The sequence below is a fragment of the Thamnophis elegans genome, chromosome 8, assembly GCF_009769535.1.
Source record: "Thamnophis elegans isolate rThaEle1 chromosome 8, rThaEle1.pri, whole genome shotgun sequence".
Classification (NCBI taxonomy): domain Eukaryota; kingdom Metazoa; phylum Chordata; class Lepidosauria; order Squamata; family Colubridae; genus Thamnophis; species Thamnophis elegans.
In genome coordinates, this window is record NC_045548.1 from 61,571,569 (window position 1) to 61,592,923 (window position 21,355).

General features: G+C 38.2%; 1 protein-coding gene across 1 annotated transcript in view; it reads right to left on the reverse strand.

Annotated features, from left to right (window-relative positions):
- CSMD3 (CUB and Sushi multiple domains 3) overlaps positions 1-21,355 on the reverse strand; it is a 791,530-nt gene that overhangs the window by 672,344 nt on the left and 97,831 nt on the right. Inside the window, 1 exon segment of the mRNA XM_032222292.1 lies at positions 6,591-6,813. Within this exon segment, the coding sequence (XP_032078183.1) occupies positions 6,591-6,813 (223 nt within the window).

Genomic DNA, 21,355 nt, shown 5'->3' on the forward strand with positions numbered 1-21,355 from the left:
CATGGCTAATATTACACTTCTTCCGAGTTCTCTGCATATAAGCAGTGGTCAAAGTCGTATTACTATATGAAGAAAATCAATGCATCTGTGTTTAGTAGTTCAAAGGTGTGTCAAAAATGCTGAGCACTTAATTTGCTCCTAATCATTTCAGACTGTTTGCTCAGCTGGTCAATTTAAACAGAGAAGGAACAGTGGAGAGGGAAGTAAATTACTTGGACCCTTATGTGCAATGATTATGTGCTTTTTTGGAAAGACCCCCGAGGAGCTGAAAAACTCCGGAAGCTTCTGTTTATAAAGGAACATCAGAAAAATCAATGTCTGACAGGAAATGTGTAGACAACTTCTTTTCTGACTCTACAGAGTCAGGTAACTGGTTTTTTTTACATTTGTAAAGAAAAGTTTCAAAAAGACAAATGAAAAGTTAAATCACTCAGAGGACTTAAACATCCGCATTTGAATTTTGGGTGGATTCCCTTACAGTCTGTTTGAGGTTTTGAATTTGTGTTGAATTCAGGTGATATAAATATATGAAAACATTTGGGTGGATATTTCAGATTGTAGGTAGGTAGGTAGGTAGGTAGGTAGGTAGGTAGGTAGGTAGGTAGATAGATAGATAGATAGATAGATAGATAGATAGATAGATAGATAGATAGATAGATAGATAGATAGATAGATAGATAGGCAGGCAGGCAGGCAGGCAGGCAGGCAGGCAGGCAGGCAGGCAGGCAGGCAGGCAGGCAGGCAGGCAGGCAGGCAGGCAGGCAGGCAGGCAGGCAGGCAGGCAGGCAGGCAGGCAGGCAGGCAGGCAGGCAGGCAGGCAGGCAGGCAGGCAACCAAGGAGATAGATAGATGGATGGATGGATGGATGGATGGATGGGTGGATGGATGGATGGATGGATGGATGGATGGATGGATGGATGATAGATTAGATAGATAGATAGATAGATAGATAGATAGATAGATAGATAGATAGATAGATAGATAGATAGATAGATAGGCAGGTAGGCAGGCAGGCAGGCAGGCAGGCAGGCAGGCATAGAATCATTAAATCTATTGGCAGCTTGTTTCAGATGTTAAGCGGACATCAAAGTGAATAATAGAATAATAGATCAGTGACTAAGGAACCAAAGAAAGGAGTGTATATAAGAACAGGCCAAGGTTGAAGATTTGAAGACATAGTGAGGTGACCATGTCAAAATAGTAGCCTTGATGAAGGGTTTTTTCAGATAGAGGGAATCAGCTCATGCCCATACCAAGTTGGACATGGATTACTTTATTAGAATGGAATAGAGCTGGAAGGTATATTTGAGGTATATTGCTCAAGTAGGAGACCCTATTCCATTTCAGACAAGTGGTTGTCTAATCTCTTCTTTAAAACCTCCAGGGATGAAGCACCCACACCTTCTGAAGGTAAGCTGTTCCACTGGTTAAAAAGTTTATCCTTAATTCCAAGTTGCTTCTCTCCATGATTAGTTTCCATCCATTGAATTGTTTGAATTGAATAATCCATTGAATTATTGATTTATCTGAAAATGAATGCCATGATTGGCAGACATGCATTGCAAAATATTACAAAAACAAGTGAGGCAGTAGATATTGGGATTTGACCACTGCATTCTCCAGTTGAAAAGACCAAATTTTGTAGCCATATAGAACAATATCTCTATATTAGAAGGACAACCAGAAGGCTTTCAAAGTCACCCCAAATCCAGACAGAGAAGCGAGCTGCCGTGGTACGAACATGTGGTCAGGGCTGATAAAGGAAACTATTGTGACGTGGGCACTCAGTGTAGATGGCCAGCAGCCCCAAGGACAATCAAAAAAGTGATGAATTAAGATATGCAAGCCATGGGCATGTGCCCTGCCAATTCTGCAGGGACAAAGTGGTGAGCAAAATGCAAAACTGTGGACTCTGTGATACAGAGATGATAACTCACAGAACAAGATTATTAGAGGGATCAGAGATAAAGATCAGAGTTTTAAAGAGAGGATTCAGGCAAGGATGCTTTCACTCGTACAAGTGACTACAACAAACTAACCAATGCCAATCGATGTGGGGGGAAGGACAGGAGCAGAGGTGGGTTCCTACCAGTTTGCACCTACTTGGTAGAACCGGTTCGTCAAATCTACCGAACCGGTTAGAAGAGGTTCCATCAGTGGACCCGGAAAGCAGGCCACACCTACAGAAGAGGATCCAAATTTTTTTGAAACCCATACCCTTGGATATGATTATTCTACACTATCATGCTCATATTTATTTTTTTATATTTATAAAACTCATTGCCTCTGTGAAAGGTAAGGATGACTACTGCGTTTGTGGTGCAATCAGAACATTGCATATTTTTAAGTTGTTTTAACGCAAACCAAAGATGCCTTTTAAAAAAGAAGTTTACATCCTATTCTTATGCATGCCATGTGTGTGAGGTAATTTGAGGTGGTTCTGACAAGTGTCGTCGGCATCTTCATATCCCGTCACATGGGCGGCAAGCCACTCCCATCCGGTCACATGGGCGGCAAGCCACTCCCACAAAGGAGGCAACACCCACAGAGTAGGTTCGAACAATTTTTGAAACCCACCACTGGACAGGAGGGAAAGAAAACTGAGTCTCCAACACCTTAGTTTGAGATATCAAAGAGAGGATGATAAAAACTTATATAGCTATTTACTAAGTATTAAATTAGAAAAAGAACAAGTGAAGGAAACAATGATAGCCTGGGCAAAAAACTTTTGGTTATACAATAGAAGTAGCAAACGGCAGCAATCATGGGATAGAAATTACAAACTAACAATGTCAACTGCATGCGAAGAGAATTTGTATAAGATGTTCTACAGATGGCATTTCCCTCTGGCAAGATTGGCGAAGATGCTTAAAGAAAAATCAGCTAAATGTTGGAAATGTCATCAGATACCTGGCTCATATTATCATATGTGGTGGACATGTGTAGAAGCTAAAAAATATTGGATAAAATATGCACGTGGTTGGAAACGATGATATAACAACATATTGACTTGAAACCTGAAATATTCCTATTGGGGATCTTACCAGGAACTTATAGTAAAGAAAATGTATATTTGATTATTCATATAATAACTGCAGCTAGAATTGCATTTGCACAAAACTGGAAAAGTAAGGAGATTCCCACAGGGGAGAATATGATAAGGAAAATATTAGAATGTGCAGAAATAAATAGATTAACATTGGCAACTAAAGAAAAAGAACAAACTGGTTATTATATGACATGGTAAACATTTTATCAATGGTTAGAGGATAAAAATTATAAATAAAAGTAGATGAGTAAAATATAGAGCCAAGGTGGCGCAGTGGTTAAATGCAGCACTGCAGGCTACTGCTAGATCAGCAGGTCAGCGGTTCAAATCTCACCGGCTCAGGGTTGACTCAGCCTTCCATCCTTCCGAGGTGGGTAAAATGAGGACCCAGATTGTTGGGGGCAATATGCTGACTCTCTGTAAACCGCTTAGAGAGGCCTGAAAGGCCTATGAAGCAGTATATAAGTCTACTGCTATTGCTATTGCTATATATAGAAAATAGTTAATAAAGTTAATAAAAGTTAAGCAAACTAAGAAGAGGATATAAAGTATCAGATATTTAATGTATTGAAATTAAGCTAAAAATAGGTTAAATAATTAATATGATTGTAAATTTTAACCATTATTGCACAAACATGTGTATCCAGATGACACACTGTTTAATGAAAGATGGATTATTTGTACTAAAATATTTTTTAATTTTTTTAAAAAAAGTTTTAGACATTTTTTAAAGCTGTTTTAACTTTAATATAATCACATTATACTCAATGTTTTTATTATTTAATTGTCTTGTCCTATGTATCTATACAGTAGTGTGTACACGTGCTTGTCTCTACCAAGATAACTCTGTGGATGAGTAGCCATCAGCAATGGAGAATTCATTGAGAGGGTCATCTAGCATTGCCAAAAGCAAATTACTACTAAACAAAAGAAGGGAAACCATGGCATATATTTTTTTCAGTAAATGAATTTTTTTTGTTGCAATGAATAGCGATAAACAAATTGAAGTTTTGAATATCCCTTTCTGATATTTTGTCTTCTGATTACATTAATTATACCAATGGAGTATTTCCCCCCCATTATTATCTACTAATTTATGTAAACTTTATGTAGGCAACAGGTACATTCTTGTTCCTTTTCAACACTTCAGAAAGGCATTTGATTCTTTAGCTCCCAGCTAAAATTTTTAATATTGGCTATATCACATCTATATAACAGTCGTGATAATAGTTTTCACAATTTAAGTAGGCCATTCCAATATCTTTGGTATCTTACAACCAGTGATTACATTTGGAATTTTGAGCTCATGTTATAGTCATTCTTGTTGGATACTTAATCACTATCCACCAAATTGTTTCCCTATGGTACAATAATTCCTCCGTCACTCTGCAGTAGCCATAATTTCTTTTATTTTAATAGCAATAGCACTTAGATTTTTACACCGCTTTACAGTGCTTTATAGCCCTCTCTAAGCAGTTTACAGAGTCAGTTTATTGCCCCCAACAATCTGGGTCCTCATTTTACCAACCTCAAAAGGATGGAAGGCTAAGTCAACCTTGAGCCTGGTGAGATTTGAACTGTCAAATTGCAGGCAGCCGGCAGGCAGCAGAAGCAGCCTGCAGTACTGCACTCTAATCACTGCGCCACCACAGCTCTAATAAAACATAAAGGAAGCTAACAGAACAGAATGCCTTCCATAGGGCTTCTTTCATGAAATGTAGGGAAATGAAAGGAATCTACAGCATAAGTAATAAACATAGATGTTCATTACAGGCCACAATGATGTCAAAAGGAGTATGTGTTCATTGTGATACAGTTGCGCAAATGGCACAATTATGTAATTTATATCACATGCATTATGCCATTTAATAAAAGTACATAAGTCATATCATTTATACAATATCCATGGCAACGGGAAACAGCAGTACTAGCAGTGGTATTTCTAACCATCAGGCATGCTTACAAAAACTGCCAAGAAATAGGTAAAGGAAATTCTCAAGCAACCCAAGGACCAGGTAGATACAAGTCTATTTCACCAAGGAAGAAAACATTTGCAAATATGGAGGGGGAAAATGTGACACGATACTAAGAAAAAATACACTTTTCCCAGAAAGATGTGCTGTTGAGCAACACAAACTAATAATCAGTCTGATTTGAGTCTCCATGTACAAAAAGGCAAAAAAATTAATTGAAGTGATTCTGGTTTTTTTCTGCAATATCGTTAAACAAACAAAAAGTGTTGTCTGTAGACAGATAGATGATAGACAGACATACATATGGTATATAAAAGATAGTTGATATAGATATAGATGATACATGATGTAACAGAATATTTACTCTTTTAGTAGATCTAACTGCACTAGAACATACCATCTGCAGCTAAACATACATTCAGTATCTTCTATTTAGATAGCCATTAAATCATAGGATAGCCAGATAGAAACACACACATGCAGAGAGATACACAAACATAATGTATATATGGAATTGGAATTATAGGTAAAGAGTCCTCCGCACATGTGTGCTAGTCATTTCTAGCTCTAGGGGTTGCGCTCATCTCTATTTCTAAGCCAGTGCTTAGGGCCAGTGCTGTCTAAAGACGTCTCCATGCTCATGTGGTCAGCATGACTAAATTCCAAAGGGGCATGTAACTCTGTGACCTTCCCACCAATAGTGGTTTCTATTTTTCTACTTGCATTTTTTCATGCTATATAACTGTTAGGTTGGCAGAAACTGAGACAAGTAACAGGAGCTCACTCCATTACACAGAGCTAGAGATTTGAACTGTTGAACTCCCAATCTTTTGATAGACAAGCTCAGCATCTTAGCCACTGAGCCACCGTGTCCCTTACTGGAATTATAGAAATATATATGAATATGGAATTTATATATGGAAATAAGGGGCAAATGCATAGTAATTTTCTTAGTAGTTTCCAAACTTCGGAACCTGAGCTTTTCAATTTGTAATCACATTTAAGAAAAAGAGGTGGCCATCGACTGATCTTCAAACACTTCTTATATAGGTCATACATTTTAATATGACTGTGTCAATGTACATAGTAGAGCACTTATAAGTATGCCATTTTACACAAAAGTGTATGTGTTTATGTCAAATTGAGTTGTCAGCTAGAACTGAGTGGGCCATGATACCCTGTTTACCCAAAAACCCATCCGGAAAATAAACCCAGCATTTTTCAAGATGTTCATAATATAAGCCCTACACCAAAAATAAGCCCCAATTAAGATCATCTGCCAGACAGATGCCATTAGTACTTTATTTCCCCAAAATAAGACCTAACCAGAAAATAAACCCTAATGCATCTTTTGAAGCAAAAAATAATATAAGACTCAGTCTTATTTTTGTTAAAACCCGATATACTTGAGTAAATCTCATTATGTAATTTGAATTTAGGGAAATAAGAAGGAATGTTAACCATTGGGAGCAATGTGATAGCATTAATTCTGAATGTTGCCAGAAAAGATTAATCCAAGGTTTTAATTTGTACCAAGAATGATTTCACAAGATAAAAAGAGTATTTACCTTGTCCTGAAGTTTGCTGGTTGAGGATGCCCATCATATAATGATAAATAGTCATATTCTTCTTCTAGAGCAAAAGACTGAAATACTATCTGTATTCTATTTCTTTCTTCTGCAATTATGACCCACGTACAGTTTGCACCGTTTGGATATCCATATGGAAAGCCTGGACTTTCTATAGTTCCATTGAGTCCTTTTAAAGTTCCACCACATGTATAAATAAATCCTGCAAAAAAGAGAAGGGATTATATACTAGGAATTGTTACAAATACGTTATCATTTAAAATAAATGTTTAACAGATTCTGTGCATTTATTCCGAAGGATATATACCTTGGGCAGATGGAGGACCTGTTAGACCTACTTCCCTTAAAATGTTACGTTCCACTGAAACTTCCAAAAGCAAACAGGCAAGTAAGTTCTAATACAGGTTAAAAAAACTCTTTTAGTGGTCCTCCTGACTTTAAGCTTGAATGCTACAGAGGTGGTATACAGCCCTTTTGGACCGGTTTAGCCCTGGCTTGCCTTCCCCTCTGCCACCAGCCATGGGAGGAAGGTAAGGTTGTGGGACGAAGAAAGAGGCGGTTGTGGGGGAGGAAGCGGGAAGATTGAGTATGGACCAGGGCCTCTGAAGAAGGGGAAATGGGGCGATAGATAGCAAAGGGAGAGTGGCAGCATGCAGGGGGAGCCTTTGACAGATTCTGAGTTTAGCCATCTCAGACCCTGGTCAGAAAATAATACATACAAAGACTGCAATAGCTGTAAGTTCAATTTTTTTAGTACTGGGTCTGTGGATATGACTTGGTGGGGATCATGCGACTGAGTGGGCATGGCATGAGTGATGTCAAGTTGGCCATGCCCACTGAGTCTCATGACCATCCCACCAAGCCATGCCCATAGAACCAGAGAAAAACAATTTGAATACCACCACTGGCACTCTAATAACTCATTTTACTTACAATCCCACATATTAAAACAAAAAGTGTGTGTGTGTGTGTGTGTGTGTGTGTGTGTGTGTGTGTGTGTAAGGGGCATACATACATATATACATACATACATGGAAATGAATTCTATTAATCTACTACCACCACAACAACCATTTGAACAATTTGCTCACCAGGACTGACATTTCATAAATAATCAAACGGCCTACCAACCAATTCCCAAAACTGCCAACCATCTGTACTGAGTAGAAAAATATTTTCAAGTGGATTCATAGGGAACCAAACCACGTTGTCATTAATTTTCCCTTTACTTTTGAAGCTCCAACTGCTCAAATTCTTGAAGTTCTCCATTCACATGTGGAATGGGAAGTGTGGTCCAGGATGTTATGACCCAGTTGTTAAGCAGAATTTCCAACTGAACAGTAGAGCTTGAAATACTGGAGGCAAATAAGTTTTTCAACATGCTATTATTAAATAGCAAAGCTCCAAACAGTTTGAGACTGGATTGCCAAAGAATTTTGCCTTGTTCTTTGTATACACTGTGGTGGTTGAGGCAAATACTTATTAGTGGGATGAATACTTCACTTTGGGATGAAAATAGGATCTTAACATATTTTGTCTGTGTGTGAGAGAGGGGGGGGAAGGCAGAGAAGGAGATTGGTCTTTCCCCTTTCAATTAAGCCTTACTGCTTTGGTCAATGTCTTCAGGTGTAATTTGCAAAACTCTTTTTCTGTGAATCTACCTTGACATATAGCACGTTTTGGGCACATTACATGAATAAATTGCCAAAGCAGGAATTTCCATTTCCTCTCCTGTTATCTCAAAAGGAATGTGAACAACAATTCACCATACTGAATAACAACAGCAAGTGGGGGGGGGGGGGAATAACTGAATATGTAGTGTCTTATTTAAAAAAATAATAATAATACCCATCCTCTTTTTCCTTCTGTCAGAGAACAAAAATATGATCTTGGCTTGTCTGCTATCCATCTACTGTGTCAAGATGATACATAGAAAGACAAAGAAAACTTTCTCTTTGATTTCTTCTTACTTACTGACTCTTCAACCACCATAACTAAAATCATCAATAGGAATATGATGGAAAAAGCAGGAAGGGTTGGTGTAGGGATTATGAAAGTGGAGATGAACACCCTGAGAAGAATTAAAACTGGAAATTGACTAGGTGTTCTGACCCAGGCTTCCTTAAAAAGCAGGAAGCTGCATCTTGGTCCAGGCAAAACCCCTTTTATTTACACGACTGTCAATTTCTTTCATTCACAGTCAGCAAGGGTTAGCAAACAGTCTTTCCAAGGAATATTTATCAACATGAACCTTATCTCGTTAGAAGCGCTTCAAGATAACTAGTTTCCAAACCAGGGGTGGGTTTCCACCAGCATTATTGCTGATTTGTTGCATGCATGATTTACGTCCACAGTTGCCTGTAAATAGGTCTGTGCATGCACAGAAATTAAAAATGTCAAAAAAAACATCCTGTGGCGACCAGGGAACTGGTTCAGGGGCTTGTTGAACCTGCCATTTCAACCGGTTCAGTGACCCAGACACAAGTTCCAATACTGCTTTGCCCGAACCAGTGAGAACCAGTAGCAACCCATCTCTGTTCCAAACGCAGGGCAAGACAAAACTTGACACAGAGTCTCTTATAGTCCAAAACAGAACTTTCCACTCAACCGAATGAACAAATTGTTTCCTGCAAAAGCCTATTCCCCGTTTCCTCCTCTTTTGTTTCCTATGGGAGGGGGCAATCACTTCCAAGGTGTGGCTTTACTCCTAAGTCAACCCTGCTTTCTTAGTTGTTCTTGTCTTCTGGCAACTCTGCACATGCGCACACTGGGAACAGGCTCCAGATATCCCTCTGCCTCACTGCTGTCTAGCTCCCTCTTTGCCTCCAATGCAGAGCCCTCATCTGAGCTTTCCTCAGCCATGAGGACTAGCCCATGTTCTTTTCCAACCTCCTCACTCTCCGACTCTGCTGCCAAATCTGCTGGCCAGTGGCAGGCCACAAGACTAGGCTTAGATTTACTACTTAGCCAGTGATCCCTGATGAACTACAACTTCCTTCCTGGCTACATGGTCAATGACAAAAGGGTCAATGACAAAGGGAACTTCAAATGTGTTCCTCACAAAAGGAGCATTCGGGCTGTTTCACGTTTCATCTATCCAGCAAGACAAATTCCCATCAAGGTTTTATCAAGAAGTATACAATAGGTGTGTACTCTCCTTTGTGTGTCTCGAGTCCATAAATCATCTATTTTTGCATAGCTGCAATATGCGACTATTTTAACTGAACACAACAATAAGCAAATTTCATCCAATGGTTTATTTTGTCAGCACTCTTCTCTTTTGCTCTGCAGTGCATGATTCAATATATTATTGGATTAATGCAAATAGCCTTCCTGTAAACCTTTCTCAAATAAGTTTGGTCCGCTTCTGTTAGCTGTTACCAAAATATTTTGGGGGAAGAAGTGTTACTTTCCTTTCTCAGTATCATTCCTTGCCTCATCAACTCTTTTTCTATTTTTAAATCCCATCTGACAAAAAACTTCAATTGTTATTTCTTTTTAACTGACTGTTAATTCTGTAGAAGCCATAGGGAGTATGCTTGGTTTGGATATTACTTTTCAGAAGGAAGTTTGAATTGCTAATGAAGAATAATCTTAAATTATATATAAATGCTTTTTTCTCATATCATAAAGTGATATAATTTTTGGAATATGTGAAACCCATGTTGGTGAAGCATCCTGCTATTGGTATCCTATTTCTCAGGTCTTTCAGCTTCAAATGTAAATGATGCACTTAAGCATTAGTAAAGCTATTGTTAGGGATGTGGTGGCTCAATAGCTAAGATGTTGAGCTTGTCAATAAGAAAGGCTGGCAGTTTAGAGGTTCAAATCCCTAGTGCCATGTAATGGAATGAGCTCCCATTACTTGTTCCAGCTTCTGCCAACCTAGCAGTTTGAAAGCATGTAAAAATGCAAGTAGAAAAATAGGAACCACCTTTGGTGGGAAGGTAACAGCATTCTGTGCACTTTCAGCATTGACTCCTGCTGGCCACATAATCACGAAGACATCTTAAGACAGTGCTGGCTCTTTGGCTTTGAAACGGGGATGAGCATCGCCCCCTAGAGTCAGGAACGACTAGCACGCATGTGTGGGGGAACCTTTACCTATACCTACAATTCCAATTCCATATAAACATTATGTGTGTGCATCTCTCTGTATGTATGTGTTTCTATCTGGCTATCCTAAGATTTAATGATTTAAAAGAACAGATAAGCAAATCAGAACTCAAATGTAGAAATGAAGATGAAGAAAAACCCAGGTATGGTTTTTTTAGGGAGAATTCAACTGTATTTCTTGAATTTCACTAAAGAGTCATCTTTGATTTAACACACTTAAAAGTCCTTAAAACCTTCCCACTGCCTGAATAGGATATTTGGGAGAAAGATTGCATTCACTTTATTTAGCATCAGTCCAGGTAGCTAAATCCATGTCTGACATGAACTCTCTGTTAAATATCTAGTATCTGATGACTAGTGTCCACCTAAGAATCTACTAATAGCAATGTAATCTTTCTGTGCTGGGAAGGTACTGGAAAAGTAGAAATATCTGAGGACAATTTATGCCACACATGGGTATTCCTCTTAATTTTTTAACTGTAAGTCTCAAAGTCCATTTCCAGGATCATGGAGGGATTTAATAATTTTCTGAACAAGGAGAAATCATCAAGCAGAAATAAGGGTATAATCCTTTTATCCACCTTGCTGGTTTTGAAAGAGCAGGTTGCCTCAACTTTTAATGCAATCCACTGGCAAACAGATTTAAAATATGACAGAATTTAAAAATTCTACAAAAAAGCAATCAGAACAGAACAGCCAAGATGAACAATTATTTGCAAATGCATTTGATTTGCATAATCCATTCTGAAAGTAAAATTAGCACTTTCTGTTTTTGGACTAATGCAGCATGTTTTAGCAGAGAGATTGTGCTATTTTTTTGCTTTAAACACCTCATACCTATATGCCAAACTCTTCAGTTCATTGGCCCTCTCATGAAGTTTCAGATTATTCATCGATTTCACAACATTTACTTCATGAAAGTAATTTAATAAATACTACTTTAGCTGTACCTTGCACAGGTACAGTATAGGTGGTATCTTGCTCAATAGTAGTAACTGCAAGAGGGATCTTGGAGTCCTAGTGGACAACCATTTAAATATGAGCCAGCAGTGTGCAGCAGCTGCCAAAAAAGCCAACACAGTTCTAGGCTACATAAACATAGAATAGAATAAAGATCATGTGAAGTGTTAATACCACTTTATAATGCCTTGGTAAGTCCACACTTGGAATACTGCATCCAGTTTTGGTCGCCACAATGTAGAAAAGATGTGGAGACTCTAGAAAGAGTGCAGAGAAGAGCAACAAAGATGATTAGGGGACTGGAGACTAAAACATTGCAGGAACTGGGTATGTCTAGTTTAATGAAAAGAAGGACTAGGGGAGACATGATAGCAGTGTTCGAAAATCTCAGGGGTTTCCACAAAGAAGAGGGAGTCAAACTATTCTTCAAGGCACCTGGAGGTAGAACAAGAAGCAATGGGTGGAAACTAATCAAGGAGAGAAGCAACTTAGAACTGAGGAGAAATTTCCTGACAGTTAGAACAATTAATTAGTGGAACAGCTTGCCTCCAGAAGTTGTGAATGCCCCAACACTGGAAGTCTTTAAGAAGATGTTGGATAGCCATTTGTCTGAAACGGTATAGGCTTTCCTGCCTAGGCAGGGGGTTGGACTAGAAAACCTCCAAGGTCCCTTCCAACTCTGCTATTGTATTGTATTGTTAATAGCACTATGAATGATAATAATAGTAATTGACATCTTCAAACAAGAACATCTGCCTAACTCAGGTTCTTGAAATGGACTTGATAGGTGGATAAAAATGCCAACTCAAGTCTAAACATCTTGCTGACTGTATGATAAATCCTACTAGTAAGATAAGATTGATAACTGTTATTGTCATTTACCTGTTTTACACAATGACACACTTTAAAATGAAATTCCAATGCCCCACTTTCAAAGGAAGGAACTGCACCCATTGAACAATGTCACCATCCCAAGGATAACATAACAACCACAGCAGCACCAAAAGTGCCAAGTTGTACTAAAATGATATAAAAGCCTATATTAATCACAGTCCACCTTGAATAAAGGTAAAGATTTCCCTTGCACATATATGCTAGTCATTCCTGACTCTAGGGAGCGGTGCTCATCTCCATTTCAAAGCCAAAGAGACAGCACTGTCTGAAGACGTCTCCGTGGTCACGTGGCCAGCATGACTAAATGCCGAAGACGCATGGAACACTGTTACCTTCCCACCGAAGGTGGTTTCTATCTTTCTACTTGCATTTTTACCTGCTTTTGAACTGTTGGCAGAAGCTAAGACAAGTAACCGGAGCTCACTCTATTATGCGGCACTGGGGATTCAAACCACCGAACTGCCGATCTTTCGATCGATGAGCTCAGTGTCTTAGCCATAGTCTCACCCTTTCTTTAAATACATAGCGGAAAAAAATCTTTGAGAGTTAACAACTATAAGGAACAAAGCTGTTACAGAATCTAGTTGTTCTGCTTTGGACACCACAAAGCCTCTTCTCAGAAGACAACAATGAAAAAAGGGTATGGAAAGGATGCATAAAGTCCTTTATCATACGATAGACCATGGTCAAGCAACATGTGCCATATTTTTCGGAGTATAAGATGCACCGGAGTATAAAACGCACCAAGATTTTGAAGAGGCAAATTTTTAAAAAAATGTTTTTGTACTTGGCAGACCTCCCAAAAATGACCTCCCATTTTTTGTCAAAAAAAGGGCACGCATAGCCTTTAGGAGGCTTTTAGAGTGCTCCTGGGGGCTGGGAACAGGCCATTTTTTCACTCAATTCTGCCCTCCCCAGTCCCCAGTAGCACTTTGGAAGGCTATACACAACCATTTTTGCAAAGGGGGTGGGGTTTTGGGAGGCCAAAAATGCTGTAGTGTATAAGATGCACCAGATTTTCACCCTCTTTTTTGAGGGAAAAAGATGTGTTTTATACTCCGAAAAATATGGTGTATGCCATGTCCTGAATAGAAGGAACTTGGTAATAACAAGAAACAGAAAATAGGAAATAATCAATGAATGAAAACACCAAATTTTTGGACAAATCTGTGGTCAAGTTTGAGTACCAATAGAAATGCAACGTTGAAAGCATGGTGAATGTATCCAGTATGGAAGATATAAGGATAACTAAGGTAATGGTATGAAAGTAATCAAAGAAGGTGAAAAACAGGAATGTTCCAGGATCAAATAAACTCACTGGATTCTGGCTAAAAATCACTGAAAAGTCTATAATTGAGATTGGTAGACCAGATGAACAGTGTTTTGAAAGAAAATGAAGAATGATTAACAACTGGAAAGGCATTTCTACTTTAGAAGGACAAGGAGTAGGGAAATAAGTCTAGAAACTATTGGCACAAAACATAGAAGTTATTTATGGGTATAACTGCAAATCAAAAGTATAGCTATCTGGAAATCTATCATTTACTTCCTGTAGGACAAAAAGGATGCTATGCTGGTTAGAGTATTGTTTGTCTTTAAGTGCATACTTCTTTTCCAATGAAATACAGTGTTATTTCCACTTATTCACCTACTCTCATTCCCCTTTCCCATCATCTTAGAATGACTGATCTTCGATTGGCATACATTGCTGGCTAGTTTCCTATAGTCATTAATGGAATCTTGCTTCATTTCTCCGTAAACAAAACAACAAAAAAAGTAATGAGAATCATTTAGTGGGGGAAAAAAACAATCCGGTAGAGGGGACTCTTGAGTATGATGATAGAGGAAGAAAGCTAGTTTGATGATGAAAGAGTGTTCCAAAATTACCTTTGTGGTTTGGAAGTAAATATTTAGTCCTGAAATCAGAAAGACCTTTGTGATAACAAAATAGCAAAGGTAGAGCAGATGAAAGAAGTCCATAAAGTACCCTGCTGAATTGCTTCAAAGAGATAAGAAAATGTGATACTACAACTACAATGAATAGTTAAATACAACAATAGAACAGAAGAATACAACAATAAGCAAGAGTATCCATAGTTACCTACAACTATGTAGGTATTTATTAATATTAACTTTATTTTACTGCTATGAAATTCAGATACCTGAATTTGAAGTAAGGTTCACACCCATTAAGAACCTTAACCACTAACTTCCAAGTAACTACTTAAGACCTTGACTCACGATGTCTTTGGATAGCTAATATACCCCAGCAACTTATCCTAATTAGACTGTCAGAAGTAAAACCATAAACACGAATCATTTATCTTAAAAAAAACAGTGACAGGAAAATTGGATGACTCATTCCCTTATAGTTATGTAACTGCTTCACTAAACTAAAGCTTGTAAATGTTAATGAGGTTTAGACAGAAATCTAGTCATTTGACACAAAGTCATTTAGTATATCTATCCTGTTTCCTTGCAATCTAGCATATGTTCTGGTTACTTGCAATCACCTTGATGGGGCATGTGATTTTGCAAAATTGAGAGTAACATGAGTGAGTTAGTAGCATTTAGCAATAGCATTTAGACTTATATACCGCTTCATGGTGCTTTACAGCCCTCTCTAAGCGGTTTACAGAGTCAGCATCTTGCCCCCAACAATCTGGGTCCTCATTTTACCCACCTCAGAAGGATGGAAGGCTAAGTCAACCTTGAGCCTGGTGAGATTCGAACAGCCAAATTGCAGGCAGCCAGTAGTCAGAAATAGCCTGCAGTACTGCACTCTAACCACTGCACCACCATGGCTCTTAAGATAAACTATATACAGTAAATATAAGTTTTAATTAGCAGCTAATCCATAGCAAGTGGAATTGCAGAATTTTAAAGAAGAAATGCAATAACACAGAAGCTCCTCTTCCGACATTGTTTTTAGAGCGGAGATACCTAAATCAGGGTTGTCCAACCTTGGCAACTTTAAGACTTTTGGACTTCAACTTTCAGTCTTCATGGATGGCTGGGGGATTCAAGGAGTTGAAGTCCAAGGTTGGAAACCTGTGCTTTGGAGCATTTGGGGAGAACGTTAGAGTGGCAAGACATTCAGTGTTGCTTGAATCATGGCTACAACTTCAGATGTACCTAGCTAGCAACTGTGTCCTATTAATAGGAACAAAAATAGTTTGGATTATGATTTTAATTGTAAGGCAGGTAGGCAATCCTCTTGCTTCCATAGTCTCTTACTGGAATCCAAGCAGTCCATTTGCAGCTATAGACTTTCAGGGGGTATGCTTGAATAGAGGATCTTAAACAAGAATAGTTTTTGGGTTCCCTGTTTACGTTGACCAATACCTTTCACACAAATGGAATTGAGGATTCAAGTCAGGGCAGGTATGACACTGAATATCAATGCCCAGATACTATCAAAAAATATTTTAAATGGATGTTCTTGGCCTTTATGAATAAAAAGCAGCTGGTCCAGCTTTTTGTTACATACTCTTCTAATTAAGCAGGGGGGTTGGACTAGAAGACCTCTAAGGTCCCTTCCAACTCTGTTACTCTATTCTATTCTAATTATTCCCACTGCAAAAATCTTTGAGTTGGAGTTGTACAACCTTGTTGATAAAATATAACAAAAGTCGAAGAAGTTAAACATGGGAGAAATTGTAAGTAGTGGTAACCCTTGTAACATTTTTCAAAACAATAATATACTTTAATTTGAGAACTTTGGAAATGTCAAACACTCTGGTTTGACAAAGCAGCTTTCGACATGGCACTGTGCCATTCAGCGGCACTTCCCAAAGGCAGTAAATGTTTTTAGAGTTGAATGAAAGGACAAAAGGTTCCAATACTAAATTGTAGTCTAAATTCTACATGCCTTCAAATCTTAAGCAAAGGTGAGTTCACCTTTGCTACTTCTGAAGCTTTGAAGCAGCCCATTGTGTTTTTTCCTTGTTTGCTACTGACATTTTGTTGGAAAACCAGTTAAAATACCCTCTAAAAGTTTGTGGCACAGAGAAAAAAATGATAAATTAAAAGTTCCCTGGATTATAGCATTTTAAATTTATGGATATACATTTATGGTTCTTCATCCAATGAGGAAAGGAAGGGGAGGGGAGGAGGGAAGGGAGGGAGGGAGGAAGGATCTGTTTTGAGTTAAATTTTATCTTGTTTTTCTTTGAAAGTTCTGTCTTAGTCTATTATTGTCTTTGTACACAATGTGCACTAAAGACATTTACCCATGCTGACATGTATGCATTAGATTTGGGCATATTGAGATGAGAATACAAACATTTATATCACATTTAATTCAGTTAAATGTCCTGCAAGGAAAAATACAAGCTATACATCAACTCAAATTAATGAATCAAAAGGTAGAGAAGCATGGGAGATGCAAGGATTTCTCTGGGATGCTTTGCTACCTCTTAAGTGGATCATACATCTTGCTTTGACATCTCAGCCTTACTATTCAAAAGTGCCACGCAAAGTTGAACACAGTATTTGGTGCAGCTTTCTTAGATTGGAGAGATACTGTGGCTTGTTCTCTATTGCTCATTCCATTTTACTGCTTGATTTGGCACATGATATAACTCTTTTGGTGGGAATTTATCTCAACCAAAGTATATGGAATTATACAAATACAAGCAAAAGGTAAACTTAAAACAGCCCTTTACTTTTTCATTTAATGAAACCATTATTAAACAATTAGACTGATCTATCACTTAAGATTTCTTCCAAAGAACACAGGAGGATTAATCTAAGATTACCCAATAATTGCTCATTAGGCATTTGATTTGGACTTTGTCCCTGTTCTGAGATGGTTGAATGACATTTCTCATCAGATTTATCAATATGAGGATGGTGGAAGATCTCCTCTAAAACACATGGAGGACAGCTAGACGACAAAGATTGCTATATGTTATAGAGCAGGGGTGTCAAACCCAAGGCCTGTGGGCCGGATCCAGCCTGTGGGGTGCTTAGATCTGGCCTGTGAGACTGCCCCGGAAATAGAAAAGGATTAGTGGTGTCCCCGGGGACCGTTTTCACTGTCAGGGTGCTGGAGGAGGCTGTCACAGCTGAAAACAGGGCCCGGGGGCCATATGCATCCCCCCAAGCTCTGTTTTCACTGGCAGAGAGCTAGCAAAACAAACTAAAAACAAAAAAAGTAGAAATATTTCCCCTTTTGCATTTGTGCATAGAAGAAGGGACAGGAAAGGAGAAAGGGAAAGAGGAAAGACAAAAAAGAAAGGAAGATGGGAAGAGAGCAAGGAAGGAAAAATAAGGAAAGAAGGAAGGAAGGAAGGAAGGAAGGAAGGAGATAATAATTGAGAGCCGAGGTGGCGCAGTGGTTAAATGCAGCACTGCAGGCTACTTCAGCTGACTGCAGTTCTGCAGTTCGGTTGTTCAAATCTCACCGGCTCAAGGTTGACTCAGCCTTTCATCCTTCCGAGGTGGGTAAAATGAGGACCTGGATTGTTGGGGGCAATATGCTGACTCTGTAAACCGCTTAGAGAGGGCTGAAATCCCTATGAAGTGGTATATAAGTCTAACTGCTACTGACAGTAAGGGAGAATCTGAAGGAAGTTCTGCCTTTGCACTTGGCCACTACAGGTGCTCCTGACATGAATGATGTCGAGCTGGCCACGTCTACCCTGCCAGGTCCACACTCCACTTCCACCTCAGCCTGGATGTGGCCCTCAATGAAATAGATTTGACACCCCTGTATAGAGCATTAACTAGATAACAGGACATATCATAGGTGTTTTTGATGTGGCAGCTACATACTTTCAGTAATGACTATTTAAAACTTTTAAAAGGATTATACAATTTGTGATTCATAATCCCAATTCTTGTAATATGTTTTGGAATGATATAGTATATGGGCATCAGCTACTCTCTCTCTCTCTCTTTTTTTTTGTTACATTCTGAAGATTAGTCCTTCATGATCAATAATCTGCATAAAAGCACTCATTAAAGTGCATTTTAGATGATCTTTGCTAATTCAATCTGCGACACCCTTATTATTTGTTTAATTATTTATTACATGATTAAATGTTTGCATTTTGTTATTGATGCAGGGATTGAAAATGAAATTCAGATCCATACTGAATAATTTACAGGGTTTGCAATGTGTGCATAGAAATGAATAAAAAGTAAAAGAATGCATAGTCCCCAAAGTATGTATTTTTTTGTTTTGTTTTTGTCTACTAATTAATTACTTAGTATAATTTAAACGATGTGACTAAGATATTAATGGGGTGCTATAAACTAAAACCAGTTCTCAGTGAACCTCACATATTTCTGGAAAACAACGCTTTTATCATGGGAATTTAGGGTATATTGACTTTGTTGAATTATTGCTGTAAAGCATGAATAATTTTTGGAAGGAAATATATAACTCATTGAATTAAAATAAAGTGCTTTGCTGTAATTGGATGTTAAAGAAACAACACAATACTTAATGATGGAGAGGCAAACGTGTGTTATAATAAAAGCTTTGCTTACATTATGGTTGACTAAACAGAACAGCTTCTGGGACAACTAATAAGTATTTGACTATGTTAATTTATGCCACAGTTCTATAAACATTTATAGAAAATTCAGGGACAATTGAGTCTACTTCTGAATAGAATTATTATTTTTTTGAAGGACACTATCAGAGTGAAATTGAGAAGGATTTTAGAACAAATACTTGAGGTACTCAGTATAATTAATGCATTTTTCACATATAAAGTATGTCCACCAGTCAATTTTCTCCATTTTCTTGTATTAGAGCTACTTGTTCTGGTCTGCAAATATCTGGATAACTACCAGATGGAGCAACAGTATAAGACAAAAAATATATGTCTCTTTGGAGCCCAAATATGAGCACCTAACTCATGCACTCTCTATTCATATAAAACTGTGTAAACACATATTTAATCACTAGTCACATGCAGTGCTTAGGTAGAACATCCAGTATTCACCCAGAAGGAACAAGCTAATAGGGCTGTTTTTAAACATTTCACCAACAAACTGGAAAAATTAAGATTCTTAAAACCAAAATTCAAACCATTGAAATAAATGGGGCAGTACCATTTCATGAATTCAGTCAGATATCTCTGCATGCAATGTTTACTTTTCATGAGACATTTGTTTATTGGGGAAGACTTCTATTCCTATTTCTCCAAAAATTCAGGATAGTTAAAACATACAAAGTTATAGACAAAAATGCATATTTTCTGAAATAAACTGTGGAATATCCTATTTGCAATCCATTATATACTAAGAGGGTGGCCTTCAAAAATTTTAGTAAAGGGTACTCTACCCAGTTTCTGGCTTGGCATGGTCATGGTGGGCGTGGCCTAGTCAGCCTCCTGCACTATGGGAGGGATTGATTTTATGCTCCAGGGTCTCCAGAGCCTTTTCTCAAGCCTCTGGGAAAGTGAAAACAGCCTCCCCAGGCTCTGGAGACCCTCTGGAGGCTGAAAACACGCCCATTTCCGGTCTTCCTAAACTTCTGGTAGGCCCGTTTTTCTCTCTCCCCAAGCCTCCTCACATTCCCTGCGCTTACCTGCATCCAAAATGAGCCACATGGGGACTCCAGGAATGGGAGGGATGGGCGGGGCCAGCCAGGAGTGGGATTTGGGGGTTCTCCAAACTGCACAGAATCTTAGCTAGAGGTTCTCCCGAACCCCTGCGAACCCCCCAGCAGCCCACCCCTGTTACTGTATTTAAAAGAAACAGTACTGGCTTTGAATATAAGGATAATTGAAATGCATGAGACTTTCAGTAAGTTGATTTTGAAACAAACAAAAACAGTAATTAAATTGAGCAAAATCTTCATGAACAGGATTAAAGGAATGTAAGATTAAAATAATTCAAATGAAATGGGTAATTTTGTGCATCCTTAACTTTCTTTTCCATATATGTTGATCCATTTACTAAGCAAATAAGTGTTCTGTAACCATCAAAATGAGCAAAAGTCCATATATAAGTGCTGTACATTCTGTTCTTCAGATTTATTCCATGCAGATCAATTTAGATTGTACTGACATTCACAAACATTGAATTCTTCAAACCTCCCTAAGTGAAAATAGAAGATATAGTACTTGAAAAAGTCAGTGAATTATTTCCTAGTACGTATTGACTGTTTTCTGTGTTGCTAATATAGTAACAAGCTTTTCACTAGAAACTAAAATTGATGAAAACATTGACATTAAAAGATTCAGGAATGTTTCATTGGTGAATAAACAGAAATGTCAAAAAAATTAAACATGTAGTCTGCCCAACTCTCTGGACAGTTCACAACAATCAAACAAAACATCCCAATATTGTAAATAAAGATGACAAAAACAATGAAGTAAGAAGTCTTAGTTTCCCTTTCTTGGGTGCATAGCTCTTCTATTCTCACTATTTTATTTAGGATAAGATGATTTATAAGTAGAAGGCTATGCCACATAGTGCTTAGAACAATATTTTGCTATCCATGATTACACATATGAAAAGAAAATGCCTACATTGCTGGAATACCCTAGGACAGGATTGTCACACTCACACTCACATCATCACAGTGGTGTCATGTGACCTATCAGGATTTTTTGCCCCTTCACTAAACCAGGTGTGGGCATGGTCAGTGCATGGCGCATCCAGTCTGCGGGCTGGGAGTTTGACAGCTCTGCCCTAGGTCAAAGATAAGACTTCCTGCACAGTTTTACCCATCCAGGGAAATAAATTATTCAGGGGTTTAATTGCCTCAATGACATTAGTTGGAATGGAAAGGAGGTAAGCATCACTTTCAT